The sequence below is a fragment of the Cydia strobilella genome, chromosome 6, assembly GCF_947568885.1.
Source record: "Cydia strobilella chromosome 6, ilCydStro3.1, whole genome shotgun sequence".
In the NCBI taxonomy this organism is placed as follows: Eukaryota; Metazoa; Arthropoda; class Insecta; order Lepidoptera; family Tortricidae; genus Cydia; species Cydia strobilella.
The window spans coordinates 8,982,682-8,999,815 of record NC_086046.1 but is presented as its reverse complement, the minus strand read 5'-3'; the positions used below and the strand labels follow the sequence as shown (position 1 = coordinate 8,999,815).

Sequence of the window (17,134 nt, the reverse complement as noted above, 5' to 3'; positions counted from 1 at the left end):
AACGATTTATGCGTAAAAAAACTGCCGAGGTTTGCAATAAAAAATCCCCTAAAAAGCACCTAAAAATCTAATCTATTTTTAAACAAAAACTGATTATAAAATAATAGCACACATGGAGTCTCAATTGGTACTGATCATCATGGCCGTTGGTTAGGCTTCGACACGTCGAAGTATTTTCTAAAAATTATAATTATTATAGCACTTCAATACTTAATACTGAAAGATCCCTTACAAGGGTACATAAATAACATTGCAATCGCATCAGTAGAGCCGGAGCAGCTAACAATTTTCGGAGCAACCTCAAAACGTAGACACATTGCTCGCGCTTCGCGCTCGGTCGGTCAAGAACACGCTTATGTACAAAATTTCCCGCCGACAGATTTGGCCTAATCAATTGATAGATATTTACCGTCCATAATCCGCCGTTATTTAAAAACTGATAAATTCCATTATACATATATTATTACGAACATACTGTGCTAGGCACCTATTTGACCACCAACCAACCGCACCAAGAAGCCAACTACGTAAAATAGTAGGATTAACAACAGGACATAACACACTAAACAAACACCTACATATTATGGGTAAAACGGACAGCCCCATGTGCAGAGCGTGCATGGCAGAAGAAGAAACAACAAAACATATTCTCCTAGACTGTAAACAGGTAGAAGTATATAGGAGCAAATACCTAGGGAATCCATGCACACTAAAGGAAGCAACTAGCAACCTGAAGACCTTGCTAGGCTTCGTGGAGGAGCTGGGGTGGTTAGAGTAGCGCTATCTCGTTTCACGCAAAATAGGCACATTGGATGTCGAGTTGCGGAAAATGCTCAGCAAAACTAACTAACTAACTAACTAGGCACCTATTTGTCATCTCCCTTTAGACATATCATTTATCCGTTTTGAGACAGTTTCATGATCACATTGTTCTATCTTCAATGTTGTCAAAAATAGACATAAAAGCAATTTGTAGCGCTAAACCGTCTCTCTCATCACAGTTTCTGGGACAACATAATAGAATATAGTAGCGATACTTACTATTTTAGAAAATGACCACTTTAAAAAAAATACGGCCTTTATTTCAATATAGTAACGAAAACAGATCGCTGGTATCATCCAAGGTTTCCGTAATACTGACCTTGGTCGCCATATCATTATATTATTGATTAGGTATATACCTACTCGTTGTTAGTAGGTTCATAAATGAAGTTCTGTCACAAGGGTTGATACATAGTACATAAAAAGGTAGCAGGTAATTTAAAAAAATGTAGACATTATTTTAAACTATACAAAAAAAACATAAATTAATCATTATATTCCAATTTGGCCGGACACACTGCCATACCTCTAAAACTCTACATACCTTTTTTATGTACCATATTAGTAAAGCACTTATTTTTCACCATTAGAGTAGACACGCCACTGTCTCACACAAACTTGATTCAATTGTCTGATAGTCTAAGATACGAGGTACTTCTATCCTCATTTGTTATTCGACTCAGACCAAGAACTTAACCCAATTAACAGACTTAAATACACTATTTACTTACATACAAATGTCTTTATAGTTGGATTGAAATTGGTGGATTTTAGAAAAATTGAAATTCCACATTATGCTAGATTTACTATCCAAATTACAAAAAGATGACAATGTGAGAGAGGTACGTTGAACTGAACTGAAACTGAAATCTATTCATCTCCATACAATTATGACCTAAATACCAAATGTCGCAAAATTCACACCTCTGTCATCGTACCCTTCCAGTTTGAAGAATCTGAAATCTGTATGAACTGTCAGAATATGAAGATTACATTCTAAGAGAATATAACCACTACGTTTTAAGAGACGGGACCTTCTTACTAGCCAATGGAATCAATTATGCATACGTCTAGTGACAGTAGTGACACACACGCACAATAGGACACGCGACAAACGTCAAAATTGAGTCAAGCAATTAACGTGAGTGACAACATAGCGAAACGAATAGTGCTGTACGCACGCATTCCCAACATTTATCGATAAATTGTGGTATTTTCTATAAAAAGGGACCTCATTGTATGATGCTCCGATATAAATACAATGCCGCGCGACGCTGTGCGGCGTAAGCGTCATCGACAATAAGGTCCCTTTTCATAGAAAATGCCCCAATTATCCCTGGAACCTCTCGGATAATATCATATTTATCGATGAGAATAAAACCAATAACCTTACACTAAGTATTTTATTTAGAAAAATTACAAACATTACAAAGCCTATTTTGCTTTGCCACCTTGCTCGGACGTTTTTTTAATAAATAGGCAGCAATATCTACTCCAGAGAAAACGAGTCAAAGATATAAATAATACTTTGAGTGCTTACCAAGTAATTTTGCACTTGTTTTAATGTAGTATGTGAATCTGTTAAAATCGTGGGATGTACATTAAGACGATTCTCGCTGATTTGGCCTTGAGCGTCTGGGCAAATGTACCCGCTTCACCCCGCACTCCGCTCACTGCGATCGTACGTGAATTTTGACTCGCGGCACGGCAACGAGGTTCAAAGAATATAATAAGACAGGCCAGAGGCGCGCCGATGGCGCTATACTCGTATTTGTTTGTCTTTTGACTGCAAAGACTGCTTTGCAGCTATTTTGTCCTTTGAGTATGAGTAGATTATGCAGTTAGTGGAGGTCGATAATTATAAGAAAAATATATTAATTAATAGTGCGTTAATAGTTTTTTTATCTCTTTAATAAATTAATAAATATAAATAATGCCATTAATAGTTAACTTGTAAACTAAGTACTACATTTTTAGAATCGTTACCTTACTATTAAACTATTGTATTTTTCGAGTAGTTGGTTGATAAATAAAATAGGTAATCAATTTCAAACTATTAGTTATAGTCGGAACTATTTTTTTTCCTGTGACTTATAGTTTTTTCGTAAAAAACACTACTACATGCCGTTTTACTACTAGATATTTTTGCCTATTTCTACTAAACGGCAATTCGATTAAAATTATTTTTAAACTAAAAAATGTTTTAACAGTTCTGTAAAAACATTGTTTTAACACCCCCTGGCATTGACTAAAATACCGACTTGGTTTCACATTAAATCTCAAAACTTTTTTGTAGTTGAAGAATTGCGTTGCGAGACTTGCATCTTTTACATGTAATGTTTTGATAGGATCTCATCTCTTTTTCTAGGCAGTCCTTGTTTTCGGGTACTACTTCTTGTACGCCAGCTACCACTTTTCTCAAAGCTCATACCCATCCCACACTGTAGGTACTCGTACTCATACAATACTCATGGCCATACCAAACTATAACTCGTACAATACTCATACCCTTACCCATCCCACACCATACCCGCACACATACCTATACCCAGTGTTGGCCGTAATTGTTAATTTTAATTAACCATTGATCAATTTTATTAACCATTAGTTCCGCCATTAACCAATTGCATTAAAGTTAATTCGGATTAAATTTTTGAGACGTTAATGGCCATTGAAATTAATTCGGATTAACTTTAATTCGGATTAACTTCAATGGCCATTAAAGTTTCAAAAAATTAATTAGAATTACTCTCAATTGCATTAACGTCTAATAAAATTACATTCGTGATATTTTAAAATGAGACAGCAAAATGACCCTGACTGAACTCTGGCAGTAGTAGCAGTACCTACCTACTACCTAGTAGAATTCTGGTTTGGTGCAACACAGACATACGCGGTTTTGGTCATTTAAATCGTCTTGATGAGCACTTCGGAGAGCCGTACCCATGATAGAGCTGATGCTGAACCCTGGCAGCAGCTAATGGATCTAAGGTTTGGTGCAACATAGGCACACGCTGTTTTAGTCATCCGACTCGTCTTGATGAGCACTTCGGAGAGCCGTACCCATGATAGAGCTGATGCTGAACCCTGGCAGCAGCTAATGGATCTAAGGTTTGGTGCAACATAGGCACACGCTGTTTTAGTCATCCGACTCGTCTTGATGAGCACTTCGGAGAGCCATACCCATGATAGAGCTGATGCTGAACCCTGGCAGTACCTAATGGATCTAAGGTTTGGTGCAACATAGGCACACGCTGTTTTAGTCATCCGACTCGTCTTGATGAGCACTTAGGAGAGCAGTACCCATGATAGAGCTGATGCTGAACCCTTGCAGTACCTAATGGATCTAAGGTTTGGTGCAACATAGGCACACGCTGTTTTAGTCATCCGACTCGTCTTGATGAGCACTTAGGAGAGCAGTACCCATGATAGAGCTGATGCTGAACCCTGGCAGTACCTAGTGGATCTAGGGTTTAGTGCAACGTAGGCACACGCTGTTTTAGTCATCCGACTCGTCTTGATGAGCACTTAGGAGAGCAGTACCCATGATAGAGCTGATGCTGAACCCTGGCAGTACCTAGTGGATCTAAGGTTTGGTGCAACATAGGCACACGCTGTCTTAGTCACCCGACTCGTCTTGATGAGCACTTAGGAGAGCGGTACCCATGATAGAGCTGATGCTGAACCCTGGCAGTACCTAGTGGATCTAAGGTTTGGTGCAACATAGGCACACGCTGTTTTAGTCACCCGACTCGTCTTGATGAGCACTTAGGAGAGCAGTACCCATGATAGAGCTGATGCTGAACCCTGGCAGTACCTAGTGGATCTAAGGTTTGGTGCAACATAGGCACACGCTGTTTTAGTCACCCGACTCGTCTTGATGAGCACTTAGGAGAGCAGTACCCATAATGGAGCTGATGCTGAACCCTGGCAGTACCTAGCGGAACTAAAGTTTGGTGCAACATAGGCACACGCTGTTTTGGTCATCCGACTCGTCTTGATGAGCACTTAGGAGAGCAGTACCCATGATAGAGCTGATGCTGAACCCTGGCACTACCTAGTGGATCTAAGGTTTGGTGCAACATAGGCACACGCTGTTTTAGTCATCCGACTCGTCTTGATGAGCACTTAGGAGAGCAGTACCCATGATAGAGCTGATGCTGAACCCTGGCAGTACCTAATGGATCTAAGGATTGGTGCAACATAGGCACACGCTGTTTTAGTCATCCGACTCGTCTTGATGAGCACTTAGGAGAGCAGTACCCATGATAGAGCTGATGCTGAACCCTGGCAGTACCTAGTGGATCTAAGGTTTCGTGCAACGTAGGCACACGCTGTTTTAGTCATCCGACTCGTCTTGATGAGCACTTAGGAGAGCAGTACCCATGATAGAGCTGATGCTGAACCCTGGCAGTACCTAGTGGATCTAAGGTTTGGTGCAACATAGGCACACGCTGTTTTAGTCACCCGACTCGTCTTGATGAGCACTTAGGAGAGCAGTACCCATAATGGAGCTGATGCTGAACCCTGGCAGTACCTAGCGGAACTAAGGTTTGGTGCAACATAGGCACACGCTGTTTTGGTCACCCGACTCGTCTTGATGAGCACTTAGGAGAGCGGTACCCATGATAGAGCTGATGCTGAACCCTGGCAGTACCTAGTGGATCTAAGGTTTGGTGCAACATAGGCACACGCTGTTTTAGTCACCCGACTCGTCTTGATGAGCACTTAGGAGAGCAGTACCCATAATGGAGCTGATGCTGAACCCTGGCAGTACCTAGCGGAACTAAGGTTTGGTGCATCATAGGCACACGCTGTTTTAGTCATCCGATTCGTCTTGATGAGCACTTAGGAGAGCAGTACCCATGATAGAGCTGATGCTGAACCCTGGCACTACCTAGTGGATCTATGTGGTGCTCTCCTAAGTGCTCATCAAGCCGAGTCGGTTGACTAAAACAGCGTGTGCCTATGTTACACCAAACCTTAGATCCACTAGGTACTGTCAGGGTTCAGCATCAGCTCTATCATGGGTACTGCTCTCCTAAGTGCTCATCAAGACGAGTCGGACGACCTAAACAGCGTGTACCTATGTTGCACTAAACCTTAGATCCACTAGGTACTGCCAGGGTTCAGCATCAGCTACATCATGGGTACTGCTCTCCTAAGTGCTCATCAAGACGAGTCGGGTGACTAAAACAGCGTGTGCCTATGTTGCACCAAACCTTAGATCCACTAGGTACTGCCAGGTTTCAGCATCAGCTCTATCATGGGTACTGCTCTCCTAAGTGCTCATCAAGACGAGTCGGGTGACTAAAACAGCGTGTGCCTATGTTGCACCAAACCTTAGTTCCGCTAGGTACTGCCAGGGTTCAGCATCAGCTCCATTATGGGTACTGCTCTCCTAAGTGCTCATCAAGACGAGTCGGGTGACTAAAACAGCGTGTGCCTATGTTGCACCAAACCTTAGATCCACTAGGTACTGCCAGGGTTCAGCATCAGCTCTATCATGGGTACTGCTCTCCTAAGTGCTCATCAAGACGAGTCGGGTGACTAAAACAGCGTGTGCCTATGTTGCACCAAACCTTAGATCCACTAGTTACTGCCAGGGTTCAGCATCAGCTCTATCATGGGTACTGCTCTCCTAAGTGCTCATCAAGACGAGTCGGATGACTAAAACAGCGTGTGCCTATGTTGCACCAAACCCTAGATCCCCTAGGTACTGCCAGGGTTCAGCATCAGCTCTATCATGGTTACTGCTCTTCTATGTGCTCATCAAGACGAGTCGGATGACTAAAACAGCGCGTGCCTATGTTGCACCAAACCTTACTTCCACTATGTACTGCCAGGGTACAGCATCAGCTCTAATGAGTACTGCTCTCCCAAGTGCTCATCAAGACGAGTCGGGTTACCAAAACAGCGTGCGCCTATGTTGCACCAAACCTGAGCACCACTATGTACTGCCAGGGTTCAGCATCAGCTCTATCATGAGTACTGCTCTCCCAAGTGTTCATCAAGACGAGTCGGATGACCAAAACAGCGTGCGCCTATGTTGCACCAAACCTAAGTTCCACTAGGTACTGCCAGGGTTCATAAGGAGGATGAGTAATACATACTCAAAACTTTTACAAGTTCTTGCAGACCTTTGATCCCTTGGACGCCTTTATAAAATTATGATATTTCTTCTTGTTAATTGTTAACTTTTAATCACATTTTTAATTTTCATTAAAAATTGATTTAATTTTTAATGGTTTGTAAACCATTAACCATTAGTTTGTTTTAATTGTTAATTTTTTGAAATAAATTAACATTAATGGCCATTGATGTTAATGGCCATTACTAATTCATTTTCCGTCAATGGCTAATGGTTAATGGCCATTAACCTTTTTAATTGTTAATTTTTAATGGTTAATGGCATTAGCGTTCGGCCAACACTGCCTATAACATATTTATATCCTTACCATACTCATAGCCATACGATACTCATACTATACACATTTTATAACTATACACATCTTCATACTCACATCGTACATCGTAGACCTTCACCTACTATTTGTAGGAACTGCAAAAATAACTTTGTAGTAGCATATATTTATATGGGATTACAAAGTAACTTATGCATTTCTAAAATCTTTAAAACGTGACTGATTTTGCAATATTTTTAGATTGTTTATGGCTTGAGAAGCTAAAAACTACTTACTATGATTAAAATTTACAGCTTGTGGGTCTGCTAGAAGTACCTTAGAATTATGATGATTGGTGAGTGAGTGTGTGTGTCAGTGACCAAAGTAAGCAACTTTGACGTGCAATAATTCTTATACTACAAGTTTAAATGGAATGTTCTTGGGGATATATCTAAGCCATATTATGCCATATGTGTCACTAAATTCAGGGTTCTAGCTTTAGCCAAAACAAAATTACAGGACGTTGAATATTTGAGAAAAGGATGGTACGGCCGTGCCTCTTTGTTTTAGCTCGACTTGGCGCTTTACACGCGCGACAGATTATCGCTCCGTCTGTGACGAGCTTAATAGTAAGTTTTTCTGTAAATAAAAATACGATAAGCCGTTTTGCTAGTTCTTAATCGATTAAAATTATTTTTAAACTAACAAAAATGTTGTGTAGTAGTTGTAAGCAAAGTTAGCCGCAAAACGGCCTGTCGTGTTATTTTTTTTTTTCGGTGAAACTACAAATTTTTGGAAAAAAGTCAAATGTTACAATTGTTATGCATAGAGTGAAGATGCATATATATATTTTTCATAATTTTGTGTTGACTCATTTAGAAGTTATAAGCTCTAAAATGTAACAGTTTTTGGCCAAAAACTGCGCGAAGCGCCTTAAGAGAACAGGTAATGGATAGCATGTCGCAGATCAGGGAATACAGACAACTAGAACGAATTCCATTTGGATTTGCACTTGCAATTTCCATAACTGGATTAGATTAGAGTTCCATCCAACGTTTACTCATACATATAACATCATAGCATTCATAGCTTATCATTACACAATGGCGCCCTTACACCTCGAAGATCGAAGAATATTGGTGTAAAAGCAGTAACAATGCTTCATAATAAAGTATCTATGAATAATAAAAACTTAGACCACTTTTACTAATTAATTTTGTTGATTAATCAATCATGACGTTGCTCAATAAATGAAGGCAGATATTGTCACTGAAACTGCCAAGCATCTGCGGTGGGTTGCTAACATAGCCAGGTCAAATTTGCATGTTGCGCAAGGGGCGATAGGCCTCGCCATGCCTTCAACCGTTTAATAATTCAGGAGCTGCCTTCAACTACACTAATCGAATTTAAAATCTGGCAAGTCCCCGAGCCATCCCTCTGGGCGTCATTAGAGACACAAGTAAAGCGCTTTTTGTCATTAGCTAAATGCTATACTTATAAAAGGAATGCAAAAAAATAATAAAACGTTCCTGGCCCCCGTTAATGTTAATTTCCTAATTCAAGCACCCGGTGATTGAGTGAAAAGAATGGTGCGCAAATAGAAATTTTCATGACGGACGGTTATTTCAATGGAATCAAGCCAGGCCTTACTGACGCTTGATTCTTTTAGACTGGTCTCTTTTAGTCTCGTTTGGTGGATTTGGGTTCTGAATATAACTACATATATTACAATAATTAAGTACGTGTAAATCGATTAAAACATCGTGTCCACTTGTACAAGGTAGGTATCTGTTTGTGTGGTTGTGAGTGTTTAGGTAGGTGTTTTAGTCCTTTGTCCTTCAGATAAGGTTCAAAAAATCTTTTAGACATTTAGGCGCAATGCCGATAGCGGTAGTCGATTATATCCAACACTGCTGCTGGTCGACGATGCTTTGGCAGACGTCCGTCCATTAGACGGTACATATCGTGGGCGATAAGATGCAGATGTCTCTTAACGCCAAATTACCACCGCTTTAATATTAATCAAAGTACAGGTGACGCAAAAATACGTTGACAAAGTTTTTTCTAATTATTTTATTAATTACTTACGTAACTAGTACAAAATAAGTTAAAAATTAAAACTACAGTGTTTTTGAAAGCATACAAGCTACGTAAAGCACAACTCCTTGAGGATAAAGATAAAAAAGTACGCTTTGAGAGATGTCGGTTGATTAAGCAACATGCCGCTACTGAAAAGAGGGAAAATGTACTTTTTACAGATGAAAAACTTTTATATGGATTATAGTTTGTTGACTCAATCTTAGAGACAAGGGCCTGTACTGTACTGTACTAAACACAAAAGTGGAAACGCTCTAAAAGCAACACTTACCAAAGAATGGGAAAAAATATCCTTGGAGGAGCTGCGGCATATCGTTGACAAACGTCGTATTTTTAACAAACGTTCGCGTTTGTGTATCAAAGCGAAAGGAGGCTATTTTGAAGACAATTTATTTTTGTTGCATAAAAAAGACTGTAGTTTCATTTTCTTACTTATTTTGTACTAGTTACGTAAGTACTTAATAAAATAATTAGAAAAAACTTTCTCAACGTATTTTAGGGCCACCCAGTAAATGTTCCTTTTAGTCGATTAAATCTGTTTTTATCAGAATTGCGTGTAGGATTACGAAGATATAAACATGCGGTCAATGTTCGCATTTAACAGTGGCTTTAGGGTGTAAGTACTCCTAGTTTTATTCAATAATATGAATGCGGTGATTACCTATAGTTTACACGATAAGTTTACCATGAAAATCGTTAATTTGTTAACGACGCATGTATTTTCGTATATTTAAAATAACAATATCGTTTAAGTAGACTTAGGTTTTTACCACTTCTCATATATTCCATTGCTCTGATCATTTCATACTATAACATTACCTTTTGGCTACCCCAGGCTGAGAAGCAGTGCCTAGCAGAAGAGCCGTGCGCACGGAGGTCGAGCCGCACGGACCGGACGACGCGGATGCTGCTGGCGGTGCTGGGCCTGTTCCTCTCCACAGAGGTGCCTCAGGGCCTCCTGGGTCTGGCCAGTGCTCTCGCGCCCGACTTCTTCACTCACTGTTATGGAATGTTCGGTCAGTATTTATTTCGGCTAAGTATTATTTAAACTGAAAAACAGCATAACCGCATTTTTGTTCTTAAATCCGACTCACGCTTGACTGTAGATTTCTAATAGGTTTTCCTGTCATCTAGGAATGTCAGGTACGGAACCCTAAAAATTATATTGAGACACACATATAGTTCGTCTCGTTTCAAACATAGACAGATTGCATAATATACTTGCTTGACTCACCGTATCAACACCGGATGGCTTAAATGGAGATCATTATCGAGTGTCCTTTGCGATCACAAAATGCCCATCAGAGTAAAAGGGAAAGTGTACAAAACGGTTGTACGACCAGCCATGACATACGGAGCAGAGTGCTGGACCTTTAAGAAAGTACACGAACAGAAACTCCACACAAGCGAGATGAAAATGCTCAGATGGGCGGGAGGAATGACTCGATTGGACTAGGTCAGAAATGAATTTATCAGGGGATCGTTTAAGGTAGCACCTATAGTTGAGAAAGTAAAGGAAAGTCGATTGCGCTGGTATGGCCATATCCTTAGACGTGATGATGACCATTCTGTTAAAAAGGCCCTAAATATACCCAACCAATCCCGAGGAAGAGGAAGACCACCCAACACCTGGTGGTCAGACATGCAGAAAGAGATCCGGAAAGAGAACCTGAGTACGCAGACAAGCCAGAACAGAGCACTCTGGCGCAGACATACAAGGAGGCCCGACCCCAGATAAACTGGGAAGAGGGACAGGCAAAGAAGAAGAAGACTCCTTGGCGCTGCGTAGAGATGTGGCCTCGCTCTGCATTTTCTGTCGCATGTATAACGGGGAGTGCTCCGAGGAATTGTTCGGATTAATACCTGCCGCTTCTTTTCGCCATCGTCCTACGCGACAACATTACCATCCTCACCAATTAGATGGTTGGCAGTCCTCAACTGTGCGTTTCTCCAGAAACTTCCTGCCTCGCACAGTTAAACTGTGGAATAAACTATCGCCTGTGGTATTTCCGGACCGATACTACCTTCAAACCTTCAAAAAAGAGCGTACTCCCATCTTACACTTACGACCTCTCTGGTGTTGCGGGTGTCCATGGGCGACGGTAATCGCTTACCATCAGGTGATCCGTCTGCTCGTTTGCCTCCTATATCATAAAAAAAGACAGAAAGAATCATACTATCTTTGTCTTACACTAGGACTAGCACCCAAACGAAAAGGATGAGTATAGTTATTTTGTTCTTATTTACTCACAATTTGATTTGATCAACTATAAACTTAGGTATTGTCGCGTATTAACCTAATTATTAAGAACGACGTATTGTTTGCAACTAAGCACTTATAATTCCGTCCTATTACGAGTACCGCCCTATACGTTTTCATTCCAATTTAAAAAGTTACGTTTTGAAATGGTTTAAGTAAATTACAGGTTATCCAAGTAGAGGTAAGAGAAGCCAAATTGTTTTGTCTGTCCCCGAGTAGAGAGATAAATGAACTAGAGATGGGCGAATATTCGGTAATTATTCGGTATTAGGCATATTCGGTTAAAAAGTGCTGAATATTCGGAAAAATTTAATATAAAATATTTAATAATTTTTATTACATTTGTCTTGTTGCAACACTGTAAAATGTAAGCTCCTCCAGGATATTTCAAGTAGGTACTCTATTCCATCAGGTTACGTTTTCCCATTGTCATTAAAATACATGTTGAATTCATAGGATGTTTTGATTATTTGAAACTGTTGAAATTTTGTATCCGAGCCTAGAAAGTGATTCATCTTTTAGGTGCTAATGTAATTGAAGCGTTTTCAAATGGATTATTAGAATGATATAGATGAACCGAACAATTCGGCCGAATATTCGGTTCGGTAAGGTCTGAACCGAACATTCGGCCGAATATTCGTATTCGGCAAACTCCATATTCGGCCCATGGCCCATCTCTAAAATGAACCGAGAACCGCAATATTGTCGATAAATTAAGCTCCCTAATGAATTATACGCCGCTGGCTAAATCTCTCATTTCTGCACACTTAACTCTCATCAACTTTTGAGTAATTTACCTCAAAACGAATAACATTAAGAGATTTATATTCGTAAGATTGTCAAGAAGTTATTCAGGCAAACGGTAACTCTGATATATATTCCTAACATTTGCAAAACTTCTAAATTGAGCTCGTCTTTACAAATATATCATTTCCCATCCTAAAGCCCGGTATTAAGTTTCCGTAATCCATTCATAGAACAAAGTTCCATGAGGGCTCATTCAGAGAGGAAAAAGATTACCTAACTTTACCCGGGCGTTATAATTATGCCTTGGAAATTGAACTTTAATATTTACAAAGCAATCTTCCATATCGTTTAAGGTTCAATTATATATGCGGATGCCAAGCATCATTGTACCACGTGTTTGTCGGAGATTAAAGTACTTACATTTATCTCAAATAGCTTAAGTTGATCCAACTCCGTTTCCCCGAAAGCCTCTCGCTATATTTCCCTTATGTTCATATCTTCCTGTTTTGTAATTCAAACTGCATGGGTAAAACGTTGGCAATTTACTATAAAACTTATTTTTTTAATTTTTTTTTATTCATAAATTTTAGGAGCTTATTAAACTAAATATTTTGAAACTAATTTTTTTTATATCTAATGATCCCATTTTATAGTCTTCCTATAATCCCTATGGTAGATTTGTCTTTTCTGTTAGTGTTTTGTTGTCTTACGAGGTGATATGGTAAAAGCTTATTATCAGAAACTAGTAAATATTCAAGACGACACAACCTGCAATACAACACCGCGGTCCTCGCGAAACTTTTGACTATTTTTCCATTTTATCTTTATTTATTTAAACTTTATTCCACAAAACATAAAAATAATGCACAAATGGCGGACTTAATGCCTAATGGCATTATTGTATAAAATCTAGAACCTACTTTTATTTATGACTTAAAATTCGACTTTCCGTCGCTCTTATGCACATAAGTACAATTAAATCATAAAAATACATTTAAGGCATATTCTTATCTTACTTTCCATTTTAAACCCTCTTCTAAATAGAATATACTTTTGTGACTATAACTGCTGTCAGACAGTCCAATTGTATGTTTTGAAATTATAAATAGCAGTAGGTTAGCTGTTTTCAGTGTGAAAACACAAGCAATAACCTAAAATTTAAAAGCTAATATTTTATGGTTTCCAAATAAACTTTTATTACTAATATTATATGTTATCTATAGGTTGTTATTAAAAACCTTAGGTAAAATTTAAAAAAATAGGTATATGGATACCTAGAAAGGTTTCTTAGCCTTTTTCTATTAGTTATATCTATTATTTAGGTTACATTATAGTATATAATAAGTAGAGTGAAATCCTCAATGGTGTAGTTCTAATATCCCCTTCCATTATAATATAATAATTCACGTTTGGCGTACCGCGTACCTGGTATACACATGACGCTTCAAATCCCTTGCAGCGTCGCTTGTTTTTGAGGTTAATTTAAAACACACACGCAATTTATTTGTAATAATTTATAGCAATTTGGCAAATGATCGATGCTTTTTCCGAATGTTCAGTACCTTGCTGGATACCTAAGCTTACTTTCTCAACAAAGTTACACACACAAATTTTATGCCACATAGATTTTACAGACAAGATAAATTATACAACCCACGAGAGTTCCAATAGAGCGTTTTTATAAAATGATTACAGACCTATTAATCACTCATAAATATTGCTGTTTCATTCATTACAGTTATACCTTGTTAAGTTATATATATACAATACAAACACTCTTTATTGCACACCTCACACAGTTTACAATACATGCACAGAAACAAATAAATAAATATAATGAAGAAGAACAAGAAGAAGAAAAACATTTATTCCATAAAGCACACATACACAGGACAATACGATGAAATAAATAAGATACTTAAAAAAAGAAAATAAAAAGAATAATGTGTCTGTTTACACAGATAAATAAGTATGCTAATTTTCTGGCTCGTGTTGAATGTGTGTTGAATTTATCAAAATACTCATACCACCATAGCAAAAATATTTTCCTATAACTTCAAGTTAATAATAGGTGGTACGTCCACGCTGAAGGATAATTTGATTTGCTCGTCTCACGTCAATATTTTTTCTGTCTATAGGAGTTCTTTAGCAGCGAGCGAGACTCGAATATAATATTAACAAATTTCAGCCTTCTCATGGAAAAACATACCCATTTATTTGAGATATTACGTCTGCAAATTGGCTGGCTCCGTGGAATAAGTTGCACACCTGGTACACAAAACATGGTACATACTTTTCGACGTGAAGTTACCGAAAACATTTCAGGAATCTATAATTGAGTTTCGGGTTGAAGTTTTAGAGCGTCTTCACATTGTCCGATCCGATATCGGATGTCGGAAGGAAGTAAAATGTAAGATATTATGTATTTGTCTGATTATATCATTATTACTTATAAACGAGTAATAACGCAAAAAAGGCTTACTTAACGCCAATGGCACTCTCCTGCAGCTGTTTTGCCATAGGCACCTTCCGACATTCTATATCGGAAAGGCGCTTCCGATAAATTCAGCCATGTCCGAGCCCTCCGTCATTTGCCGGACCGATAATATTTGTGTGCGTATGTGTACTTGTGTAGGCATAATGCATGTTGTAATGTGCGTGACCGCTAAAGACGGCGCCCGGGCGCGCCCCCGCGGCCTGAGTCAGCCTGACTACGCGGATGTAGGATCCTACATCCGATATCGGATCGGACAATGTGAAAACGCTGGTGTAGGAAATGCGTACCATGCCTTTCAATCAGGTTGTGGTATAAAATGTAAACTTTCAGTTCACATGGCTTAAAGATTTCTTTTTTTTTTTTCAATTTGGCTTGTCTAAAAATATTCTTGAGTACTAAATATTTGGTTCTATGTATATTTTGTACGAAAGACGAGTGTAAGACCTAATGTTTCTTAGAGAAATGTTATCATTAAGCGAGTGTTTATTTTTTTGGAATTTGTAGTCGGTTTGATTCCCGGGCGAGACAAGCGAATTTAAAAAAGTCTTTAAATGCAGTTTTGTTTCTGTTTAAAAATAAAGAATGTTTCCTTTAAGTACAATGAGCTAACTTAAGGTTTTAAGGCACTTTCCCTCCAGGGCCCATAATTTTTTCCACACTGTATATTAAGTAGCATTTGTATGAAAACGTGTCAAGTCAAAGAAACATCGTCAATTCGAGTTTGATAGCTGAACAAAACGGCGCTATAGCGCTATATGTTTAAGGGGGCCCACTGATTATCAGACCGCCGGACGATATCAGCCTGTCAGTTAGAACAATAATTTGACAGTTCCGAACAACTGACAGGCCGATATCGTCCGACGGACTTTATGAAAACTAAATTGTCAAATGTTAACTTTTAATACGTTTTCAGTAAAAAAATTGTATAAAATAGTATTTTTCTACTCGTCAAGTATAATCTGTGTATTACAACTTCATATGCAACACTACAACCGTACTCTTTTCAACGTTGGATAGTCTATGGCACTTCCGACTCAAGCATAAAATTTTTATCGATACGGTTTAGTCAATTATAATTTTTTTTTTTTAATAGAACTTCATACATTTCGATAAAATATTTCTTCGATTCAATGCAAATTAGCCTACTTAAACATGCTGCTGCGTCGCATCTGCTTTGTGATTGGTTGGCCAACAAAAACATTTTATTTTATGTTGTAGTCATCATCATATACTTAAGAGTAAGTCTCTTGTCGGTGGAGCAATTTCCATGTTTCGCGGTCCTCTGCCTTCTCTTTGACAGCCTGATACGACACGACGTTGAGTTTTTATGTTGTAGTACTTAGAAACAATTGCTTCATAAGTCAGAAACGCGCATGTGACACTCTTCATATAGCAACATCCATACCCTTGTTAGTCTCCATAGGCTACGGGTAGCCAAAATCGAGAAAAAAACTGTCTTAAAATTGAATTTAGCGCGGAGCAGGTACCAGGGCCTCATGAGTTACGAGGAGGTGTCGTTGACCAACCCGCCGGGGGCGCCAGGCCCGGCGGCCGGGGCGCGTACGAGTATGAAGGTATCGCGGGCTGCGGCAAGCTCGCGTATCTTAGCTGTATACTTTTGGTTTGTTTACCTATATGATTTTACTAGTTGAAAGTATTACTTTTTTGTCTCGTAGAAAAAGTATTGTATACAATAGTAATATAATCAAGCTTTTCAATCTCGTACCTTAACTTAAGCAACTCAGCAAGCTTCGTTGCTTAAACACGGTACTCGACTGAAAAGCTCTCTATTATATCACGATTGTATAAAATACTATTTTACCCGACTGCATCAAGAGGGTAATGTATTATATATATACACGGTGTTACTTGAGCCACTGAAAACCTGAGACACCCCAACAGATTTTTTTTATTTGGAACTCATCTTGAGTATTTATTCTTTAATCCGATACATATTTAAAAAAATATTCGTTATTTACTTTTCTTAACAATTCTATTCGACTGGTAATTCTACACAAGATACTTCGTCGTTTGAGTGATGTCAAACAATTGCTAGTTACCATCGTAAACACTGTTAACTGACCATTTGCATTCCTTACTGCAACGAGATAAGGTTTACCAATGGCCAGTTAAGGGTGTTGCTCATTGACAAATAACGTGTCAAATGCTAGTTATTGATATTGTTGCATTACAAACTAGTAGACTTGGCATGTGAAAATAATAAAAATGATAAAAAAAATTACCCCCATTAAAATATAGCGCAATCGATTCTCCTATCGATTCTGAACACACTGTTTTTAGGTTTTC

General features: G+C 38.7%; 1 protein-coding gene across 1 annotated transcript in view; it reads left to right on the top strand.

The window, feature by feature from the left end:
• Positions 1-17,134, top strand: part of LOC134742400 (G-protein coupled receptor dmsr-1-like) — a 51,108-nt gene that overhangs the window by 25,998 nt on the left and 7,976 nt on the right. Inside the window, exon 3 of the mRNA XM_063675535.1 lies at positions 10,159-10,339. Coding sequence (XP_063531605.1) covers positions 10,159-10,339 — 181 coding nt within the window. The remainder of the gene's footprint in view (positions 1-10,158; positions 10,340-17,134) is intronic.